At 25.8% G+C, this 25,337-nt stretch overlaps 1 protein-coding gene and 1 non-coding gene across 2 annotated transcripts; both read left to right on the top strand.

Annotated features, from left to right (window-relative positions):
- The first annotated feature begins 394 nt into the window (after positions 1–394).
- Positions 395–496, top strand: LOC119673585. The gene has a single exon (XR_005252103.1). It is a non-coding gene; the product is annotated as a U6 spliceosomal RNA (small nuclear RNA).
- Positions 497–14,973: 14,477 nt separating this feature from the next.
- On the top strand, positions 14,974–25,335 carry LOC119685965 (phospholipase B1, membrane-associated-like; the record flags this gene model as incomplete). The annotated part of the gene is made up of 5 exons (XM_038100395.1): positions 14,974–15,580; positions 24,133–24,363; positions 24,435–24,778; positions 24,845–25,146; positions 25,223–25,335. Coding segments are annotated over exons 2-5 (966 nt in total), but the record flags the coding sequence as incomplete, so codon positions are not given.
- Between the last annotated feature and the right edge of the window lie 2 nt (positions 25,336–25,337).

Genomic DNA, 25,337 nt, shown 5'->3' with positions numbered 1-25,337 from the left:
ATTAATATGCTAAATGATACAGCGTGTGGAGGAGTGATTTGTCGAAACGATATCTGACAATGGGTTGTAACCAATGTAAGGTAAGTAAGTAAGTAAATGTTCGCGTTTCTCATATACAAATGCATGCAAATGCGATAATTGAATCAAAAGAATACAATTATTTAAAATTGTTTTCACTTTTGTGTATGATACTTTCAAACAATTTAAACTGTGCAAGTGTTGATAAAAATACACATAAAATATGATAACAAATCAAATATTTCTAACACATCAAAAAATATATTTTTGGAAATATTTAATAATATTATAAGATTTTTCTAAAAAAAATATCTTATTTCGTAATTTTACTTTTGGTTTCACAATTGATGCTTTTCCTATTGTTTTAATAGTTGCTATTCTTGCTTTGGCAGAACATATACTAAAATTGGAACGATACAGAGAAAATTAGCATGGCCCTTGCGCAAGGATTAAAAATCCTAAAGCGTTCCACATTCTACTATAGTTGCTAAAATGTGTTTATGTTTGCGATCGCAAGTATGTATATCACTAAATTTATTGTAAATTTATTTTTTAATGTTATCCATTAAAAATTAAAAAAAAATCATAAAAATGTAAATGCAATTTAAAGTCTCAAGATTTAAAATTTATTATAAATCATATAACTATATATAATAAATTATTTATGAAATATTTTTAAATATTAAAACTTTTAGTATATATTTTTTATCTTATTTAAACTTATATGAACTTTAATATCTGATATAATTATTTCAATATATTATACTGAGAGTTTTTGCTATTATTTATTAAATTTGTTCATATATTTATATTATATTATATATTATTTATATTATATTATGTTTATATTTAAAAAAAATATAAATATGTATTTCCTGTTAAAAACAAAGTTTCTTATAGTCATAAAAAAATACTTCAGTTGCAGTTTTGGGTTCATTTTTCACAAACATTGTAGCTTTAACTTATATTAAATAAATTAAATATTTTATAATGATCTACAAAACAAAAACCTACTAAAGTGATATTAATGATGGACCAGCTTATTAATCTAAGTTTATTGTTGATTTTGATAACTAATATGTCTTTAGCTTTACTGGTATCACTGTTTAAAAAATTAAAAATTCAAATAATTTGTTTGCACATGTATTATTTTTTGCAGGGTGATCAGTTGCCTTGATCACATTTAGGTTAGCTACTAAAAAGGAATTGTGGATTTGATTACGATGCAAATGTTAGCATTTTAAAGTCTCATTTTCAAAGTGGAGGAATGATCATAATTCGATCATTTCCACATTCGCTTTTCTTTGTTTACTTGTTTAAAATTGTGAATAAATTCTAGATTTAAAAAACAATGTGCAAAAAATATAATAGTTTCATAAGCAAACCATACTAACAGTTATGCGCTATATTATATATAAAATATGGTATTACTTATATTCTGTAACCTTCGTTTATTTCAAATGGCTATAAACTACATTAAGACCGAAAAGTTTTCGGAAATTCTCATTTAAAATTCGCGCGCTGTATATTTTTCGATATTTTAAGTTTATGTAGTTTGGCAGCAATTAAGGAAAATTACTATGCAAAAAATGAGCGCGATCTGTCAGACAGTTCGTTTACGGCAGCTGTTGAAACCAGTTCACCTCAGTAGTGCGTTGCGAAAAAAACAATGGAAAAAAATATTGGACAAAGAGTTTGCATCAAATTTTGTGTTTCGAACGAAATTTCGTGTGCAGAATCGTTGCGAATGCTACAAAAGGCTTATGGGGAATCAGTTTTATCGAAAACTCAAGTTTATGAGTGGTACAAAGCCTTTCAGGACGGTCGTACGACCGTCGAAGACATTTCGCAACGCACTACTGAGGGGAACTGGTTTCAACAGCTGCCGTAAACGAACTGTCTGACAGATCGCGCTCATTTTTGGCATAGTAATTAAGGACAGTGCTGCCAAACTACATAAACTTAAAATATCGAAAAATATACAGCGCGCGAATTTTAAATGAGAATTTCCGAAAACTTTTCAGTCTTAATGTATTTACTTAGGATTCGACCACTGTATTATAGTTGAATATGAAGAAAATAACGTGGAAAAATAATAATAATAATTAAAGTAATAATATGTTCACACTCACCAATTAAGTCGACAAATATCAAAATATAAGAAACTTTTTTTTAAATAAAATTTGTACAAAAATGTGGTAAGAGTTTCGGTAATTGTAGATATCATGATAATATAAATAATTAATAAAAATATTTAACTTTTTTTGAAGGAGGAAACATTATTTGTATAACTCTTTTCAGTGGCATATTTACCATTGAAGGCCTTGGACAAGGGCATCAGGCTGTGAGGAACTGTAACCTTAAATTATTATTAAAGTCTGTTTTGTTTTTTAAGAATGTTAACTTTTATTTTATTTTATTAAATTATTATTTTTTGCTATAAGAGACAAATAAAATACGTAAAATTAGTATTTTTTATTAACATGATGTATTATTAATCTATATTTTTTTGAACACAAATTTATTGATATAAATACCCAACGAACTTCTTATGAAGAATTTGTGAAGAGAATTGTCCTTAAATGAATTTGGAAATTGCTTGTCGGAAACTACAATGTATAAGACTAAGAGTTTTTAAAGGAAAGTATTTTTGTGTTAAGAAAATAAATATTATGTACTTTGCTTTCCGATCTTTCATTTATTTAAATGTTTTTTGAGTTGACTTATGGAATGTTTTTTTTCTGTATTCCAAATATTATGAATTACCTATGTCCCCAGATAAGCGACGATTGTTTGATTATACAAGAATTGTTCCAAAGTAAATTGAACAAATTTGGTAAAACTTTATTTCATCTCAAAATAGGTCTTAAATGTGATAGTATTAAATTAGTTTTATTAATTTATTCATTTAAATTAATTTTTTTTTTTGGAGTGCCATAAAAATAAAATATTGTAATTTTATCAAAATATATCAAGGGAAAATTTGCGTAATTTTTGTAGATTGGAAACATGTCTCACATATATTAGCCCCGGGTCTCATCTGACCCATGAACCGTGCCTTGGACAGCCGTGTTTTAGATAATTGGCCTTTTAGATGGGTATAAAGAGGCTATAGAACTCTTTGGTTTTATTTGTAAATACTTATTTTTAGAAAATGTAAAACTTACGCGATTGCCAATTAAGTGAATATGTAGTGTTAGGTGTTAACAACGCTTATAACTACCATTTACAGGCTTTACTAGAATTATCTATTCTTGAAAGGTTCTGTTTGCTCTCTAAGGGATATTATAGATGCTTTTCCGTTAATTATGAGTGTGTTCTACGATATTTTGTTAAACAAAAAAAAAATTTATAATATAAATGGTGAACACTTTTCAATATAGCTTTCTTTGTTAATAAAATATTTATTTTTGTGTTCCTTAAATTATGGAGCTGCAAATTTTATAACCCCCATAACGACAAATTATAAAACACACTGCTGAATTTAATTATTATTAAAGATTATTAGAAATTAGATGTATTATTATTATGAAAGTGTATGGACTGTGGCCTTAAAATCTATTGTGCCACTTAAATTAGATGTATACAGCCTGTTAAACTTGTGATGGAAAAGATAGTTTGTACAGAAGCTGATAGGTACAGTTGTAGTTACAGAATTCAAATAGAATTCTTATTGTTGATTATACCAATCATTTTTTTTTTATTCAAAAAGTTGTGTAAAATATGTTGTGAAATGGAAATTGTCCAGTTATAAAAGGTGTTAAGTTTCTAGTATTGTAAAACAAATCTGTTAGTCTAATCTGATTTCATTTCACAAACGTGAAGAGTGGGGAACATGTTAGCGTAGCAATTTATTAAACCTTTATTAGAAATAACACAAAAAAGGTTAAGAAACACTGTTCGAATTGATTAATTGATTGTTTTTGATCGAACGTTTTGTACGCTATATTAGGTTGACTACTATATCCATTTTGAAATACTGGCGTATTACTGTCGTAATTATTATATATAATAACTTTTGGTGGAACTAAGGAGTTAAGTTTTATAAATATGAGAAAATTGATTTTATTTTACTTTCTGTTAAATGTTCATTATTAAGTCGCTTATCTGGAATTTTTTAATAAAAATAGATTTTAATTTTTTATATCTGTTCTTATTTATATCGTTGTTATAAAATTCCGCTGTGATAACGAAGTCAAAACATAGTGACAAAAAAACCTGGAACTTGAGCATTGAAATTTTGTGCAGTCTTGACTACTTGTGGAATAATACGATTAGTCATCGCTTTTAATTTGACAGGCAAGAGTTCTAAGCCTGGCACTTGCAGTCCAAACAAATTATATACGGACTATAAACTAATTAAATAAAAATTCGAATATTTCCTAAGATCACTGATGATGAATATTTGGCAATACTCGAAACAGCGTTGTATGGTCAGGAAAATTTCAATAAATTAAATAAATTTTTGTCCTTGTTTTTTCTTTGCTATTCGAATTCGTCAAATTTTGAAATAGGATAGAACTACATAAATAAATGAATATACATATAATTAGTTGATAATACGATCAATTTATTAATAAGTTTTTTGTTTTTCACCGAGCTCACGTAGTTTATTTAATACATAAAAATGATTACATTTTACATGATGATAAAAAATGATACATGATACATAAAAAATTACATTTTCAGCCATTTCGCCATCTATATTTGGTGTACATTCTTGCGGTCTTTCGGGATCCTGATGCTCAGTTGCCTCGATGTATTTCTCCTTTAGTTCTATAGCAGTACCTCTATCTGGAAACAATGCACTGATGGCTTGAAATATTATAGAAGCTGGAAATGGTAATTTCTCCTTATCCGTTGTGCCATCATCTAAATCGGAATCTTCTTCATAATAATTCTTATCTTCTGTCTTTTTCTTTTCATTTTCGGTAACATCTTTAGCATCTGCATTTTCTGTATCAGTTTTTTCAATTTTATCAGTTCGTTCAATTTCATTAGCAGTTTCTTTGATGTTGTCAGTGACCATTGTGCTTGAGGTTGCATTCATTTCCTTTGTATATTTTCTAGTCAACGCATAAACCAGTTCAACGAAAATATGTGTGTCCATAAAATTTGCATCCTTATCCCCATGAACCTTGCCATCATAGTTTTTGATGAATTCTTCAATAAATTTACCATCTTTATCTAATACTTCATCTTCCATATATGGTATATTATGGAGCACAGTTGCGTCTTCCATCATAAAATTAACCTGAGTTGGCTTCCCCATCTTTATATAAATATACTTCAAATCGTTTCACACAATCGATATGTGGTGGTGCATAGTTAGAAATGGGTAGTCAGGAGCCTATCTTTGCTATTTGCAAACAGTGACCGATTTGTTTTGCCCTTATGGCACGCATTTTAAACCGAATTTTTGTATATTCTTTTTTCACTCCTTTTTTCCATTCATAAAGCACTTTTATATTACTCATTATATTAAATTAAACAATTTTCCAATAAAAAATGCATTAATCAAGACAGATCCGCAGAAGCTTCAACAGCGTCTCAAAAAAAAATTACATTTATTAATATCTAATTAATAAAAAAAATGTATCTTTATATAAATATTTTTTTAAAATATTATTAAAAATTCTAACACAAATAAATACATATATTTTTTTTATCATTTTTATTTGTTAAATGAACTACCCAAGCCCGGTAAAATTTAAAAAATTTAAATATGCATATAAAAACTAAAAAAATGTTTTTATCAGAAAAATTCAATTATGTGCACTTTTTAATAATGAACTTAGTTTTGTTTGTTTTGATTTAATTTATTTTTGATAAAAAAAACCCAAAAACAGAATTTAGGATAAAAAATAAATTTGTTGGACTGCCTGAATGCTTCTAGATTATTTTATACTGAATCATATCACTATAAAATAATTGAAACAATAAGAAAAAAAAATATTTTTTCTGTATTATTATTGTCTGGTAAACACTGTTAACAGTAAAGACAACAGGCAAGCGGAGGCTGGCCTTGAAGTAGCTGTAACACATGTCGAATGAGCAATATTTTTACATGCGACTTTTTGTTCGCTTGATTGGCCATGCACTTGAATTTCGTCATATCAGAAACAAAACTAAACCCGTTTTTAGCAGCGTCGAGTGCTGAAAGGAAAACTGCACAAATGCAGTTTACAGGGTGGGCAATTAAAATAATTACTATGTGCGACGCTTTTGCGAAAATATCAATTCCAATTTAAAATATTATAATAACAATGATTAAGATTTAATCTGCGCAATTATTTATCAAGAAGCAAATTTTAAACATATATAGCGGTTTTTTTTATTTATCGCCGCATTGCTTCAAGTTATCTAAAAAAACCATTAAAAACATAAATTATTTCCGATTTTGCATTATTAATTCCGTCAACCGGTCAACTTAGCCAAAAAATTTGAAACATAAGTGTGCAAAAATAAAATGTATTTAAAGTATTTTATTAACAAATTACGAAATAAAATATTTTAATTTCAATTAAAGTGACATCAAGCGGGTAACTCGATATACGCGATATTTGAATAAATATTTTATATTCGCTAATGCATGCGAACAATTTATGCAAAATTTGATGAAGATAACATGAAAAAATTACTACGGAATTTTTAGGGTTGCGTAGCTTAATAATATTTTTGTGTTGTATATATTACGTATTGTTAATTTAATTAAGCACATAAGTAGATTTAGATCAAGTATAAAATTATACATTATTTACATAGAAACAAGTGGTTGTTGTTGTAATCTACCATTAAGAGATGTTTCAATGAGATCAGATATGTAAATAGAACTACAGATGTATTAAGAGATGTATCGAATTAAGATGTTTGATATTTTTAAAAAAATTTCTTTAATTTAATACAATATCATATTATTATTATTATATATATATTATACTAAGTATGTATATATATTATTGCATATAATAAGCAATGGGCAAAACAAAATGAATTTTATATAAACTTGGCAATACTCGAAACAGCTATACGGTCAGCCAAAAACTCAATTCATTAAAATAATATGAAATAATTTTTGTTGTTGTAGCTCACTACTGTTCGAAACTTCATATGAACTTTATATAGAAATGAACTGTATTTATATTTCAGATAGCCAAATTAAAATTCAAAAGTTGTAATTAATTATATGGAAACAAATTATAAAATTATAAAACTAAGAATTGTAAAATCTGCTATGAAAAATATAAGAAAATCAATTATTTAATCATTTTAGGGTATAATTTCTTTGCTAAGTGCAAGACATAATTACAAAATAAATAAAAATTACAAAAAAAAAAAAAAAAATTAAGATCTTAACCTTTTAGAATAGGAAATTTCTGTTGTTTTCAAATTTAAAGGTAAATAGTATTTCATATAATCTTGGTAATTTAAATTTTTATTTTAATTTAACTTACTTTTTCGATTTAAACATTTTTAAAAATGAATTGATGTTTTCTATTATAACTTAAAATACCATATTTATAAATATTATAATATGACCATATGCATTACTAAGTTATAGTATAATACTAATGACCATAAATAGAATAAAAATTAGTATAATAAGTATAAATTAGTAAATAAATTAAGGTTTACAACAATATTTCAGAGATAATTATAGGCATACTAAATATGGTGATATTGTATTAATTTAAAATAGTTATAATCTATTTAAAGTATAAAATTTGTTAAAACTGGATTTTTTTATAATCCAGACTTATAGTTTCACAACTTTATTTTATAGGGAAGGTATAACTCAATTCGATTTCAAACATCACAATTTTTATGGAAAGTTTTGGTTCAATATTGAAATATTTTTATATGTTAATATATGTTATATGTTAATATGTTAAAAAAATGTTAAAAAGTAACGCACCACTTCAGCGGTGATTTTATCTTAACAACATTATTTAGTGTCAAATAGAAACTTTTAAATCTTTATTATTTTATATTTATTAAGTCAGACTTTTATAAATAAAAATAAAATCTTTATATCTTTTATTAGAATGGGCTTTTCAGATGCGGCGTTTAAACAGTGGTTCATTCGTGATAGTACAACGTTATTTACACTCAAGTGCTTTTTAGAGGCTGCCACAAGGCCGTCAGTTCAACTTCAACTATAAACTCACCTAACCACTATTAGAATGAGAATATTTATGACAATTCTATAAATTGTATAATTTTGTTAGTCAAACCACTAAAAGAGATTGTTTTTAATATAAAATGTGACATGTGTACTATAATAATATGTATTTTGATGTATGCTGACATTGTTAGTAATATCGATTACTTTTTGATTTAATTGTTTATTTTATTAATACTCTTAAAGGTTTGCTAATATAATTTGTTTTTACTATTTTTATATTTTAATTTTATATTTTTTAAAATTTTAATTTTATATTTTAATGCAATAATTGCTTTACAATTTTATGCGATTTTATATGATAGCAATTTCGTCAATAACCCTATTTTATTTTGAGTTGCTACGCGCTTTCGTATGTTATTGTACTGTATCAGATTACTCGTGTCAAAAAATCACTTATATGTTAAATCATTATGCACATTAAATCAAAAACAAGCACGCTTAAAGTCTATTTTTAAATTTATTATTTTAAACTAAACTTTTTCATTTATATTGCAATCATATATTTTTTTTATAATATTTTGTATATTAATCATATGCAAGAATAATCACATAATATCAAAAGTACGGATTTCGCAGCGAGTATTGATTCATAAATAAATAATAAATTAAAAATCAGATAAGTATGAATATTGTTATAAGAAATTTCTAAATGTTTATAAACACAACTTATAATTGTATTATCATCATCAGAAGAATTAATGTTCGATATCATTGAAAGAATGTTAACATAATTTTTTTTTAGTAGCTTTATTCCATTCGATAAATTGTTAAATATTACTCTATACTTACACTGGGAGACAACTATTGACCAACGGTTGTTGAGCATACCAACCGTTGCATCCAATATGGATGCACGTGTTATGTTTGCTTAACTATCTGGTTTTTCAGATGTAGTTAAAAAAATCCGTTAAGTCTACTTTTACTGCCTCTGCTACATCACCAATGGAATGGATTCCTAGACATTAAAGCCGCTTTGTCTGTAGTTCTGGGTGGAGACAAAGAAAGTAATTAAGAGATTGTTTTTATAAGGTTAGAATAAAACGTTTCATTTATTTAGTTAAATATTTTAAGTTTGATTCTTAACATATCACATTACTGATATTTCTATCTACAGTCATTATAATCAAAAAGATCTTAACCACAAATATTGTCTAAGAGTTATCTTTTACTCATTACATTTGTGACCTTTCAATTAACGACTGTAATGTTCCATATGACAGTAGCGTAAAAATTCAGAAAATCTTAAATGAATGTTATCAGTTATTCTTACCGGTTAAAAATTTATTATTAAATAAGTTTATGATTGATACGGTAAATATTAAATAATATGATCCGATTTGAAAGAAATTTCTTAAAAACCTTTTACCAGTGATAATCAAGTGTTGAATGTAGTAATTTAATAATTTGTAATGAATAAAAATACTTTCAATGGCTTTTAGGATCCAATCTACTATTGTACAATGTTAATAAATGATTAATATTCATTAAAATTTCCAGAATTAATTCTACCAATTATTGCAGGTGCTGCACTATAATATTGGTATGTTCTATTTAAAGAGAAGAATTGTCCTTTAAAAATGTCTCAGAAACGAGAAAAGACATCTTTTGCTCTTTAATGTTATTTAGTTAATAACTTTATATTTTGTTATTTTTTAAATAATTTATTTCATTAATCTTGCATTCGGCATATATTTGAATTAATTTTTTATCATAATTTTTTTATGAAAGTATATCGATTGCCAATAAAATTTTAGGAAACCCCCTAGAAGCACAAGGCGCTAGTCAAATAAAGAAAATATATGTGCATAAGATGAGATCATTCGTATTATTATCATTTTCGAGTTCTAGGATTTTTTTTATATTTAATAAATTATATTATTTTTAAAATTATGTTACTTTAAAATATTAAAAAAAATTTATTTACTCGTATAACATAGAAATTTACACAATAAATTACTGTACATGATAATGGATATTTAATGGATTTTAATTTTTTTATTGCATTTATATAAATCTTTATTATAAATATTGCTTAAATTAAAGAATATACATTTTAAAATAAAACTTTTGATACAAATTTAAATAATTTGCAATAAAAATCTTAATTATTAACAGTTCTACTCTATATCTTCGATTGTAAGTTTTTGTTAATTTGCTGTTTTCTTCTATTTATTTTATAAACGGTCACTAATTTTAAGTTTCATTGTATTATAATTAATTAAAGAATTTTAGTATAATACAAGTAATAAATATTTAAATTAAAATAATATTATACAAAAAGGTTATTACGGACAAATCATTTAATTGCAGTTAAAGTTCATTTGTTGATAAAAAACTTTAAATAAATTTTCTCTAATGTCTTAAATTATAATTATTATCTGTTTTAAAAAAAATAAAAATTTATATTCTTCTAATGAAACTATAAAAAATTTAATTTTTTCTTAAAATAAATAGAATTTGGTACAAAGTGCAGCATTAGTAGCTTTTTGAGTGCCGGCATATGACTAATCTAATAAAGAAATCGCATAAATAATTAAGCAATAATAAATTTGATTTATAATATTTTTTATTTGGAAACAACTTCAATTGCATTTTATTATTTTTTTTTTAAATTTTATAATATTTAAATTATAAGTAAATTAGTGCCATATTGCTAAAGAATTTTTGCTTTTCTTAATAAATAGGAAATAAATAAAAATACGCATATTCATAGATTAAATAGAAGAACATGTGCGAAATTTGTTGTCTTATTTAATTATTACTCTGAAGTTTTTTTATTACGTTTACATTTTCTCTCCAGAATCAACAAATTTTATTATTTAAATTTATTTTGAGCATTAAATGACACAACTAATAAGGAACGTCTTCAAATTTTTGTTTTTGGAATTTTGCAGGTTGTAAAATGGCAAGTAAATAAATTCTTAGATACATTTATGTTCTAGGAATAAATAAAATATTTGAGATAAAAATGAAATAAACTTAATAAAATATAAACTAATATATTTTTACAAGAAATATCTTCAATTGTTTGTTTTTTGGACTTTTGCAAGTTGTGAAATGGCAAGTATATACATTTTTAAACACATTTATGTTGTAGGAATAAATAATATTTAAATTAAATTATATAAAAATAAAAAAATATTAAAGCAAATTTTTTAATTTTCATGTATTTCATTTTAATTTATATTTTTATAAATTTTTCTTTATTATACATAAATTTGTTTTAAATATTGACACCTAATTCAATTGTTTATATATTTTATTTTTTTGTGGAACTTTGATCGTTTTTTTGATTTTTAAATATTATTAAAATGAATAAAATAATAATTTTAATTTTTGTTTTAAATAAAACTGAAACCATTAATTTATAACACTGCTTAAATTTAGTGCCCCAGGTAGTCAATTATACAATTGAGAGAGTTTATATAATGGGGACCTCTAATAATTCCTCTGAGTTTATCACAAATTTTTGGGTGACTGGACCAAAAGTAATTATCAAACAAATGCTAATAATTCATTTCAAATTTATAAATTATTGTACTTATTTGTTGACTTTTTATATATTTGACTTTTATTATTTTTTAGAATTAATAACACCAAAGATAGTCTACGATGTGTACTGGCAGATTTGTATAAATAAATAAACGGTTTCAATTTTGTTTAAGATTAAAATGATTTATTTATTTTAATTTTTTTTCAAATTAAAAAATGAAACACTAAAAAAACAAATATATTTAAAAAATTAAATATAATAAAACGTTGAAACAATTTTCGATTTTTTTAATAATAATAAAAATATATAATTAAAATTATCTGAAATTATATTTCAGTATTCTAGATTTAAATACATAGAAATAAATGATCAATATAAATCATATATAGTAAAATGCTCATACTGTTAATACTAAAATCTATATTTCAAAACAGTTGGTTATCAGATAATTATTTTTTCAGATAAATTTAAAATTTGGTTTGCATTCGCATTGGTTAGTCATCAGTGAATTCCTTGGGCCCATCACCCATCGGATCACAAAACCTTGATAATAACGAAAATCTTACACAAAGGGGAATCATAGTATCATAGTATAAATCCGCCTGTTTCGGCAACAGGCAAAAGGATTTTGGAGGTGCTAAGTCCATATACGAGAATCATGATGAATGAAACCAACACCAGCTCTATGCTCCACTGATAGATGAGGATAAGAGAGAGAGAGAGTGAAATAAAATTAAGTATTAGAAGAGCAATTAAAATTCATATTAATTATTATTGTCTAGGTTTGCATTTTAAAGAACTTTTTATATAAAATTTTAGTAATTTAATAGTTATTACATTTACGACAAATAAATAAATAAAATATATAAATTGAATGATATAGATTTTAATTAAAATTTGTCTGATCATAAGGTAGTTATATTAAATAATTGTTAATAATATATATAATATAATTCTATAGATATTGAATTTTGAATTGATATTTAACCTAAGAAATAAACTTCATTTAGATATATATTAAATATATCTTGATAATAACACTTCTATTTGGTTTGAAGTATACAATTACCTTAAAGAGAAATAGCTATAGTATATCTGATATGTCCATTGTAATTTATTTGTTTTAATTAAAATCATCTTAAAATGATCAAAATTTTGATGGTCTACTAATACTACAAAAAGAATACGATTATATACTGTAGTTTCAGAAGAAGCTTTTCAAAGTACGCAGGACTATTGATACATAATAGAATGGAACTTTTTTTGTAAAACTTAAAAAATTTATTCAAAAAATTTAATACAGGGACACAGTGAATACGGTCTAAGCGATTTAAAATGTCGGCCAGCATGTTTTTTAGGATACAACCATTTTGGTACCAATAGTCGCTACAAGCATTTCGGTGTAACCATTTCGGAACAACTATTTCGGTATAACCATTTTGGTCAAACTATTTCGGTATAACTATTTCGGTATAACAATTCGGTATAACAACTATTTCAGATTTCAATTATGTCCAAAAATTGGTATATCTCTTAAAGTAAATGCATTTTGTTGAAAAATCGCAAGTCATACAGTGCCAGATATATACGTGTATTGGTTGGCTAGCTCGATTGATGCAATTGACAAAATAAGTCTCAAAAGTATTAATCACTTTTAAGTAGTTATATTTTCTTTGGAAATCATTTTGTATATACCCATTTATATATAACCCATTTTTATGCATCAGTCTGTTTGACATGTCATTATCAATTTTTTATATTACAATAAAGACTTTTACATACGAGTATCTTTGATGAATCTATGTACAGTGTTGATAGATCGGATTAGAGATTCCAGTTGGAATTAATTGTTTATTAGTGTTTAACATCATTTTCACGGCTCTTGACATCATGTCAGTTGTCTTCGCAAGTGTCATGATTTCGCAAAGGAACCCACTTTGTACATAATCCATTTTCAAACTGCAGTATGTTTAAGTATTGGGTCAAAATGCAATAAAGTGATCTGTTTGACACGTCATTTTCAATTTTTTCAATACCAATAAAAATTTTTACATGACTTTGTTGATTCCAAGCACAGTATTAATGGATCTGGACCAGGGATTCCGGTTCGAATTAATTGTTTAATAATTTTTAATATCCTTTTAACGGTCCTTAAAATCATGTCAGTTGTCTTCGCAAGTGTCATGTACCATTGTCATAGTACATGCTAATGTCATGTACCATTAATATGCTATATCATGAGATACAGAATCAGCTTCATGAACTTGGTTAATTATTCTAAATCTTTTGTTAAAAATGTTCCAACTATAGAACAAACTTTTTATTCATTTTATTCATACATTCTGCATTCTACATCCATACAGGACGTGCAAAATATTAACTTTGAAGAATTTACATTACCGAATATTTAAGGTAGGCATGTAATATCAAATACATAACCGACTATAAACACCTCTGTTTATAAAGTATTGTATGTTACATGAAATAAATTAAAAATAAATCTTATTTTAAGACTGATCTCATTTAAGTGACATTATTTCTTTATTTATTTGCTGGTATAAAATTTAACATTTTTTATTACAATTTATTGTGAGTAATCAAAACTTTTATTAGAACAATAATATTATAAATATATTAGGCTTTTTATCAGTTTAATCAAAAAATGTCATTAGGCTGATATTTTGCCAGTCATAGCAGTTTTTAAGATACACTAATACGTTCATAAATTAGATATTCTGTTTATAATAGTTCAATAAGTACTGAAGTTGTTAAAGTTCTTTGGAATGCTTACTAAATCTACTTCGTACTCACAGCTTGACATTGCGAACTCGTTATGCAGGACCGACAAAATGTGACGTAAACATATACCTATATATCCTTATATGTAGGCGCAGAGATTAAGAAGGAGTCAGTAGCTACTTTTTATATTCACTTTTATTTTATTCTATTTATGATATCGTCATATATGGTTAAAATACCAAGATGTGTGGATAGCTATTTTGATATCTTAAAATAGATATCTATAAATACCACGGCAGCACTGAGGCATTCCAAATTAATGCACAAACTTAACGTACCTGCTACAGCCAAGACATAAGTTAGTACTTATTATTCCGTAGCTGAAGCATTCCTCGACAGCTTAATATGCCTTAAGTGCTTCGATAGGAAACTCCGCAAAAATAAACACGAAAAAAATCTACATAATAAAAAAGTGAGAAAGAATTTAAAATTCATGAGATGTTGCTGGGCTGATATCAGATTCGGAGACAACGCCAACGAAGATGATACACGATACGCTCGCTTAAGCGGTTTGTCTGGAGTTGAGCTTATCAACGCACAATTACTCGTTTGGCTTAACTTTTGATATAACACCGACGCCTGCGAACCAATCCAATTGATTCATTTGATAATGTTAAGAACGCTGTCGTTTTCGTTCTTGTTGTCGTCATCGGTTGCTGACACTTGCTGTTGGAGTGCTGTTGGAGTGCTGTGAAAGTGAATTCCGTATGATGCTCGGATTCCGATCGCAGCGTCACCGGTTGCAAAGGTCTATTCGCTTTAGAATTAGTTGTGATTTCATAGAATGATTTTGCGTTGATCAGCTACTTGCGGTCGCTATCGGATCACTGTTGTTGTTCTTATTGTTTTGTATTTTTTTTTCGCTTGGTAGACTATTATTGAGCTTTTGAATTATAAGTCGAGTTTTGATATAAAATAATCATAAGAATTTTTTATTACAGTCGAGAATTGCGTGCCGAGAGAACAACAACAGAACGGTTCAACGTAATTGATTTTAATTTTAATTTTAATTTTGCAAAGGAAATTTTCTGCAATAGATCTAATTACTTAAACTAAATTAAATATAAAATAAAAAAAAATCAAAAGTAAGATTTTTAGCAATTGTTAAATTTATTTATTTTCACAAGTGACTAAAAATAATTTAAAATGTTTTTAATAAAAGTAGTGTTAAGTAGTGTTAATAATTTTTTAATATATTCATTGAGGTGTTGTGTGAAAGATTAAATTAAATTAAAAATTGTTTTTTTTGTTAAATATATATTTTTAAAATCATTTTGATCAACGGACTGTGTTTAAGTTATATAAGTTAAATCAACAATTGTGTTGTGTAAAAATACAAAAATTTTGAAAGGTTTTCCAATTTCTTTTCTATTAAATATTTGTTATATCCACAGTGATTCATTAATTTTAATTTTAAGAGTTAGAATAACTTAAAAGTGCTAAAAATTTCATCGTGACTCTGCATAAAAAAAATATTTTTTTTTACTTTAAGCTTTAAAAATACCGATTCTCAATCTCCACATAGGGATTACGGCTATGATTAGTAAAGAACAGTACTAGTAAAAATCACTATAATAATTTGATTTCAAATGCTCCGTGATTTCGGAATTATTTGAGAGTTCCATATCTGATTAATTCTTGTATGGACTCAATAATCGATGAAAACGGTAACCAACCTATGACAAGCCCAAATTTTTATGCTTGAATGTAGTTTATTTTACACTTGATTGAATGACAATTTCTAAAATGTGTTCTTTCGATATTTGGTAAAATTCCATTTCATACCACTAGCAGGCTTAAAATAAAAAAAAATTTAAATTACATATGTTTATAGTAATTTCAATTATAAAAAATCATTTCATATTAATATAAGGCATATGAATTCATAACTCCAAATAATTGTTTAATTAGTAATATTAACTAACTTAAAAAATTTTTAATATTGTCATAAAATTAATTTTTTTTTTAATTTTATATATGTTTTATCAAGTCGGATCGCACATAAGAGTCAAGGCTTTATTTTCGTCAATACTATACTAATGTACATTAAGACTGAAAAGTTTTCGGAAATTCTCATTTAAAATTCGCGCGCTGTATATTTTTCGATATTTTAAGTTTATGTAGTTTGGCAGCACTGTCCTTAATTACTATGCCAAAAATGAGCTCGATCTGTCAGACAGTTCGTTTACGGCAGCTGTTGAAACCAGTTCACCTCAGTAGTGCGTTGCGAAATGTCTTCGACGGTCGTACGACCGTCCTGGAAGGCTTTGTACCACTCATAAACTTGAGTTTTCGATAAAACTGATTCCCCATAAGCCTTTTGTAGCATTCGCAACGATTCTGCACACGAAATTTCGTTCGAAACACAAAATTTGATGCAAACTCTTTGTTCAATATTTTTTTCCATTGTTTTTTTCGCAACGCCCTACTGAGGTGAACTGGTTTCAACAGCTGCCGTAAACGAACTGTCTGACAGATCGCGCTCATTTTTGGCATAGTAATTAAGGACAGTGCTGCCAAACTACATAAACTTAAAATATCGAAAAATATACAGCGCGCGAATTTTAAATGAGAATTTCCGAAAACTTTTCGGTCTTAATGTATATGATTGATTCCCTATAATTGAGTGTCCAGGTTTACCTTTTGCCAATCTTTTCTTTCCCTTAGCTTTTTGTTATAAACGACATATTCGTTTGTTTTTATGCAGTTTAAATATTACTTAATAATATTTTCATTAATATATAATATATTGAATTTATAAGTAAAATATATAAGAAAAAATATTTTTTGTGAAGCAACTGTTTCAAAAGATATTGGGACTCATATAGGCCAAGGGCTCGTCATGATATCATTGGAAATATTTTTTTTCTTGCTTTCTCAGCATTCTCTAGCGAAACTATCTAGTTTTTAATAAAAACCTACGAAGTTTTCTTAGCATAAATGTGCCCAGCTCTGCTCATTCCTTAAAGTAGTAGTCTCGGCATGATTAAACCTTTTATATTCTATAGAGGTTGGTGTACAATAAAAGTACACATCAAATTTTGTCGGAGCTAACATCGAGCTTTCTTTTCTTTGTTTGGGTGGCCTTTCCAGTACATGTCTTATGCTAGGTTTTAAACCTCTCGCTAAAATTAAATTTCGATTAGTTTTAAATTTTAATATTTTTGAAATGTGGTCATTTCAAAGCTGCCTTTTTGTTCTAATTAAATTTGTCATATACTATACATTGGTCTCTACGAATAAACTCTATTTGTTTTAAAATAGATTTTACTATTATGATTTTGAATATTATACTCCTATAATGTTAAAGTACTGTTATACAACTCTTATGAATAACATTTTTAATAAACAGTGTTATGAGTCTTTTATAAATTTTTATGAATTATACTATTAAATCTTACTTAATAATTTATTTAATTAACACTTTTTTAAATAGTAATATATATAAAAAGTATATATATATAAATTTAATGTTTAATATTTAATTAAATATTTCTAACATTTTAATATATTATTGCAATGTATAAAAAAGTAGAAATAGAAATATTTTTTTATATAATACATTACTTATTACATTATTATAATTTAAATATTTTTCAAATATTTATGTATTAAAATATATTTTTAATATATAATTTTAAAAATAAGTTTATTTTTATAGTTTTCAAAAATTAAAATAATTTGTTGCGAAATTTCTGGTTTAATATTATTTATTGCAAATAAAAAAAGAAAATGCATAAATATACGTAAATTGTCAAGAATAAATTATAAATATAAATATTAAATATTTAAATGTTTCACATACTATTCGTAATTAAACAATATAAATATTTGTCGTTTAAACTCGAGAATGTGATAAACCAGAACGAGTTTTGGACTTGCAAAAAAAAAAACAAATATACAAAGTTAGCAAATAATATTTGCGCCATAAAAGTGACTTTATCTAGATATAACATATATATATTATTAAAAATAAAATGACAGAAATTAAGTGATAGTATACATTTTAAACTAAACTGCAGTGTTGAAAGTTTGTTGTTAAAACACTATTTTTATAATATCATTATAATATCATAGTATCATGAAAATAACATTTGTAATATATAGTATATAATGTATATAAAGACTTATATAATTATTCGGGGATAAATCATTTTGTGACAAGCACTGACGTTTTTGAGCACAATATTGAAATTACTTTGTTTATAGTTTTTTTTTATAGTTTTATATTTTTTTTTATTACGTTTAAACATTAATATTACTATTTAATTTTACAACCTATAAAGTTTTTTATAGGTTTCATATTTCCGTTACGCCTATAGACGTTCTAACTAGTCTATTCCGCTTAATTATTATACTTCCACGTTTATTATTAGAATTATGTTTTAAAGTATATTTTATGTATAATAATTATAATTATTTACTATTATAAATATTGTACTATTAATTATAAATTAAACTTTAATCTACAATATTGTCTAAACTTTTTAACTATTATTTATAACTAGTTATAATTTGAAGTACTTTGTTAATCTTTTTATATTAGTACTTTTTATATATATAATTGAGTATATTTTATATGTATTTATGTACAATCACATATTTATATTTTCGAAAATATGAAAATGGCAATTACAACTTAAATGTTTACAGAAGTACATACATTTTTTTTATTGAAAGTGAAATACTCGTATTCCATATGCCTTAAGAATGAGCTTTAATATATATTTTTCTTGTCATCCTGACATGAATTTAATTTCGATAAATGATGTTTTAAGATATTACATAAAATGTAAGCCAAAACATATTTATATATAATATGTATATATGTAAATATATGTAATGGTATTTTTTTCTAACTTTAAACCAATAAAATTTTTACAGTTATTACCTAATTATTTTTATTATAATACATTTTTAAAACTCATATGATATCGTTTTTAATTTTTTTTATTAAAACTTAAACTGATTGAGATGTCTATAAATTTATATGATTTTATTAATAACTTTTCTTGCATTGTCATAATTTTGAAGTTAAGTCCTTAATGAGATTATCTGAAGCAAAAAACTATAAGTAAGAAAGCGCGTGTTCGGAGCAAATAATGGTGTGATTCTACTTCGAAACTGAAATGAAAAAATAATAAATTAAAATAAAATAAGGTTTCTAAAAATAAATTTATAAAGCATTTATAGCAATAGAATTTTATATTGATTTTTAAAATTTTTATTTTATTAATACCATATGCACTTTTTATTGCTAAAAAGTTATAATCACATATAATAATTTTTATTTAAATTTATTTTATATATTTATAATAATAATAATTATACATAAATACATGTTTATATGTAAAGTAAGGTAGTATATAGGATGTAACGCAGGTCGAAACTAATAAGTGTAGCTAATATATAAATATATAACATGTGGGTTAGCTCAGGTTATTAATGCGGGTTATAATGGGGCTATTAACTGGAGCAAACGTTACTCTAACTTTTAAGTGAAAAAATAAAAATATAAATAATTTATTTCAAACATTTATAAAGTTGCATTTGTTGTTAAAAAGAGGGGATGTACTCAATCATTAAAATTAAATTAATCATTTTAAGTTTTTATGTTTATTGTTGAAGTTTACAGCTGTGTCAACGTTTTTGTTATATTAAATAATTTTTATTGTGTGAATGAAGTCGTAAAACTTTGCTGCCTTTACGAACTTTTAATATTATTAATTTTTTTGTTTTAATACACTTTTTTTTACCAATTTTTTTAACGTAATTAGAACATTTGATACTGCGAAAACCACTATCTATTGTAGCAACTATGAAAATAATTTATATGAGTTTTTATTATAAATTCATTCGTAATTAAGTTATTTTATTTAAAATATTCAAATGTTATATTATTTTTATTAACATTTATTACATATTTAATTATATATATTTTCTAAGTACAAAAAGGTGCAGAATAGATCAAGCTGGTTGCATTGCATAGGGGCCTTAGCCTAACCCAAAACCCCCAATACTATTAACCATTCAACATTTATTACATTTATTAATATTTTATTAATAAAAGCATCTAACGAAAAGGAAGGTCCAAATTTCATATATTTTTAGTTCTTTTATTTTTCAGTTTTCAATAATATAAATATTAAATACGAAATATTCAATACGAATGTTGGTTGGCTTTTTTCAGTACTTAGTACTGAGTCCTTTAACTAGTCTCTTTTAAAAACAATATAAGGTCTAAATAAATTAGGTAGGTAGCTTATACCGGTGATTCCAAGGGATCTACTTAGGCTGTGTGTGTTACCGTATAATTAAAAGCTCAAGAGTTTGAACCATTTAGAACCTTTGGCAAAGCTTGTAATGCTATTCAGGGGAAAATCTTGCAGTTCGCCGCTGACTAAAGTAACTTATTTATTATTGATATGCATTTACTTTTAGGGACTGATTTTAGTGTATTAGACACTGAAATTTACAAGTTCAGCAACACAAATATATTTTAAAATATATATTTTTTATATTAAATTTCATTGTAATGCCAATATGACAGAAGTGACTCATGCAATAAATAATGCATCTACAAAAGAATAGTATTAACATTTAACAATTAAAAATAAAAATATAATTAATTCAATTATTGTACAGCTGGGTTATGATTTCGTTCTGTTATAAACACAGCAAGTGAATTTGTTAATGAAACTTTCACAGCAGATTAAGAAAACTCTAGAAAAATGTGCGAAAATAAAAGTCAAGTACGGCTTTGGGTCAGTTGGTTAAGCAACGTTGACTCTGAGCTTTAAATTTGACAGGGCATGAGCACGATTCCTGGTACTTGCATGCTTAAAATATTATTTATGAATAATTAAATACAATGATTATTTCGACGACCACTGATGACGGGTATTTGGTAATACTTGAAACAGCTGTATGAAATTTTAAATTTGCATTGAAAGCAACAATAATTGACAGCTAAAATTACAAACAAAACTCTCATGTGAATTCAGTATAAGACAATTGGGAGTAGCACAATTGCCCATCTGAGCCGTTGTGTAATAATATATACCTATAGTAATAATTATTAATGAACTCGTATCACTATTAACAGTACTAATTCACAGTATACCAAACTATCATTAAAAAATAGTATATAGTTGTATTTAGTCATATCAATTAGTTACTTATTTAACAAATAATTAATTGAATAATTTATTTAAAATGACATAAAAGGTTTTTTTACATTAAATAAAAATATTAATTTGTAATTTTATAATTAAATTAAGTAGAATATAATTATTTTCTTATTTCATTAGTTTATTGAAAATCATTTCCCGATTAAGATTTTATGTTAGGACTTCGAGTCAGGATTGCATCATTAAGTGAAAATTCAAAAAAAAACCAATATGTGTTTTGGCCAAAGCGAAAATCGGAATAGAACCGAAAGAAATGTATCAGCTTAAAACTATTCTTCTTCTTGTTTAGGTAGGGACTTATTTCTTTGGCTATTAAAAGTTTAATGAATCAAACTTTAAAGTTCGAAAACAGTTCATAAATATAATACATAACAACATATATTTTATTGATTTCATTAATATTAATTAATGTCCTTACCTTTAAGGACAACTAACACCGAATTCATTAAATATATTTACTCGGAACTAAATCGAAGACTGAACATTTCTGAAACAAAAATCGGTACGAATAAAAGGGTTCTATTAAATAAGCGCTATTAAATATTCACTGGCACCAAGGAAAAGTTTTCGTCTTGTTTTGTCTATAATAAAATAAAACTGTATATATAAACATATAATTATTTAGAATTTAATTTGAAATTATTTAAACTAATTAAATTATTAAAGTTAGTTAATTATTTAAGTTCAAATAATCACCTAAAAGTTTTGCAAAATTTCACATCGCTTTAGAAATTTATCTTATAATAAGTAACTAATGATTATATGTATAATAACTTTACTAAAAAAATGTTCAATGTACTAAAAAGAACTACCATAATTGCATACTGGGTGTACTTCTACGATTTCTACTTAATTTATTTTTATATGTACTTATATTTATGATGCTAATAAAACACTTTGTTTTAGATGCTGCATATGATTATGTGAAAGATTGATGTATTTTCCAATGATTTTTGTTAAAGTTTTTTATGACTATTTTTTAATATCTACGCCTTTAAATAAGCATTGATAATTTTGAAGACTGTTCTAATACTATAGTATCGGTGCTCACAGCTCACTGTGCATTAGGGAGACATAAATTGAGACTAGGTCTATCCAAAATAACTTTAGTTGTGGTTGCAGCTCTGTAGAGAAGGAGGAAATTGTGTTTCATCCTATGTATGGATCTTAGGCAGTAGAAGATTTCATATCTTTGGACCAAACATTTTCACTGATCTGATAAATCAGGTCGACTTGAAAGGTTGATTAACTTTTACATAAATGAAGGAGTCATGCCGGTGTTTATTCGTGGGTTCGCAATAGACGATTATTACTGGTTAAGTGAATTTTGGTGTGTAGGGTTCTATGTATAAATGATGGTCTTTAGTCAGTAGAAGATTTAATATCTTTGGACCAAACATTTTCACTGATCTGATAAATCAGGTCGATTTGAAAGGTTGATTAACTTTTACATAAATAAAGGAGTCATGCCGGTGTTCATTCGTGGGTTCGCAATAGACCATTATTACTTCTCAAGTGAATTTTGGTGTGTAGGGTCTTCATAACAACCTAATCAACCTAATAAGTGTGCTGAATATTCTGACTTCTATTGAATGTGAAGACTAATAACTTGTAAAGTTTGTTTCTACATTTTTAGTTTACTACAGAAAAACATAATTTAAAAAATTGGGGTAAATGTAAATCGTGACAGATTTAATGAGTCTAACAATATTCAGCGGAAATCTCATAAAAATCTCCTATGTATTATAAAATCGATGTTCTGAGGAAGTTTGAAAAAACTAGTTACATCATAAATTTTTTTATGATAATGTTTTGAATGTGAAAAATAATAAATAATCAAATACATTAACATACATTTGAAATGAATGAAAATCTTTACGTAAATATATTTGTTGGTAAACTTTTTCGTATTTAAAAATATTGTTTATAATCAAGAATATTAATATATTGAAAATATTAAAGAAAATAAAAGTTTATTTGTTGTTTTTTATAACTTATAATTTATAATATAAAATAAAATCTAATAAGAAGTGTTAATGCTAATATTAATGGGTGAGAAGATACATATGTAATATAAAAAATGCTAGCAAAATTGTTTAAAAATTAATGAATCACGGAAAGAGATGTTCTTTCAAAAGGTGGAAATATGTGTTAAATATTTTAATTAAATAATTTGTTTTTATTAATAATTTGAGTAAGCCAACAAAAAAGGTTAATAAACTTTTAAAACAATTAATTTAGTTCTAACTCAAGTGTAAACTCTAAACTCTATCTTAATGATGTTTTTATCAAACTTAAGCGTTAAATAATTAAAGTATTTGATTTCTTCCAAAACGTGTTTTCCACTATTAACAATAAATTATAAAAATAAGGAAATATGTATTTAACTTAGTAAAATTGTTTAATAATTCAAGAATATTTTTATTATAATTTCAATATAATCGTAGCGTAGCCCAAAACACAAACACATTATGATCAGCAAAGACCTGAAGCACATATCCATCCTATGCTTGTTCACCAGCGTATTACTACTGAGTACTACGTCTATATCAGCCCAACGTACTTCTTTAGATAATGCATTTGGACAACTTTACAGACCATTTCGTTTGCTTGCATTACAGATTATAGGACGTTCGAGTGAAGATCCGCAAAATAGGCAGCGCATACGCAGTTTGGAGGTGAGTCCTATTTGTATTGATTATGCATTTATTTTTAAATTTAATTTTTCTTTATTTTTATTTCAAAAAAGAAAGAACAAAAAATATATAGCAAACGTACACGTTCATTAGATTCGTTTTGTGATACCAATGGGCCAGGACGCCGCAGTGATACAGCACCGACATCGGTGCATCGTTTACGACCTGGCGATATTGATGTTATAGGTGCTATGGGTGATTCCTTGACAGCTGGTAATGGCATTTATGGAACAAATTTACTACAAGTAACAGTAGAAAATCGTGGCATGGTCTGGTCTATTGGTGGTCAGGGAACTTGGCGGGAATATCTTACTTTGCCAAATATCTTAAAAGAGTTTAATCCAAATTTATACGGTTACTCACTTAGAGATGGCTTATCAACAGACCGTAGTTCAAAGTATTTCTATTGTTTTTTGATCATTTGATATATATTTACTAAATTTTTTTCAATTGGTATTTGTAGATTCAATGTTGCCGAACTTGGTGCGATGTCACGTGACATACCTTATGAAGCAAAAATTCTAGTCAAAAGAATGCAAAGGGATCCATTGGTTAATATGACCGATCATTGGAAAATGATTACGCTATTGATAGGCAATAATGATTTTTGTACCGATATGTGTTATTATTCAAATCCACAAGTTGTAATTAAGCAACATGAACGTAATATGTTAAAGGCTTATCGCTACTTGCGTGATACTGTGCCCAGGTTAATACTGAATATTGTACCTCCACCAAATCTGCGTTTACTAACAAAATTATCAGGTGATTACTTTTTAAATATTAGCTAATCTTTTGAATATGTATATAATAAATATTACTTTTTGTCTTCACTTATCAGGTTTGCCACAACATTGTCAAACTACATTAAGATTTGAATGTCCTTGCTTGTTTGGGAAAAGCAAGTCTCATTTAGACTACTACGAAAAAATTATGAAAGACTGGATCGCCAAAGA

The sequence above is a fragment of the Teleopsis dalmanni genome, chromosome 1 (assembly GCF_002237135.1).
Source record: "Teleopsis dalmanni isolate 2A chromosome 1, ASM223713v2, whole genome shotgun sequence".
In the NCBI taxonomy this organism is placed as follows: domain Eukaryota; kingdom Metazoa; phylum Arthropoda; class Insecta; order Diptera; family Diopsidae; genus Teleopsis; species Teleopsis dalmanni.
The sequence above is the reverse complement of the archived record's forward strand: the minus strand, read 5'-3'. Positions and strand labels throughout refer to the sequence as shown.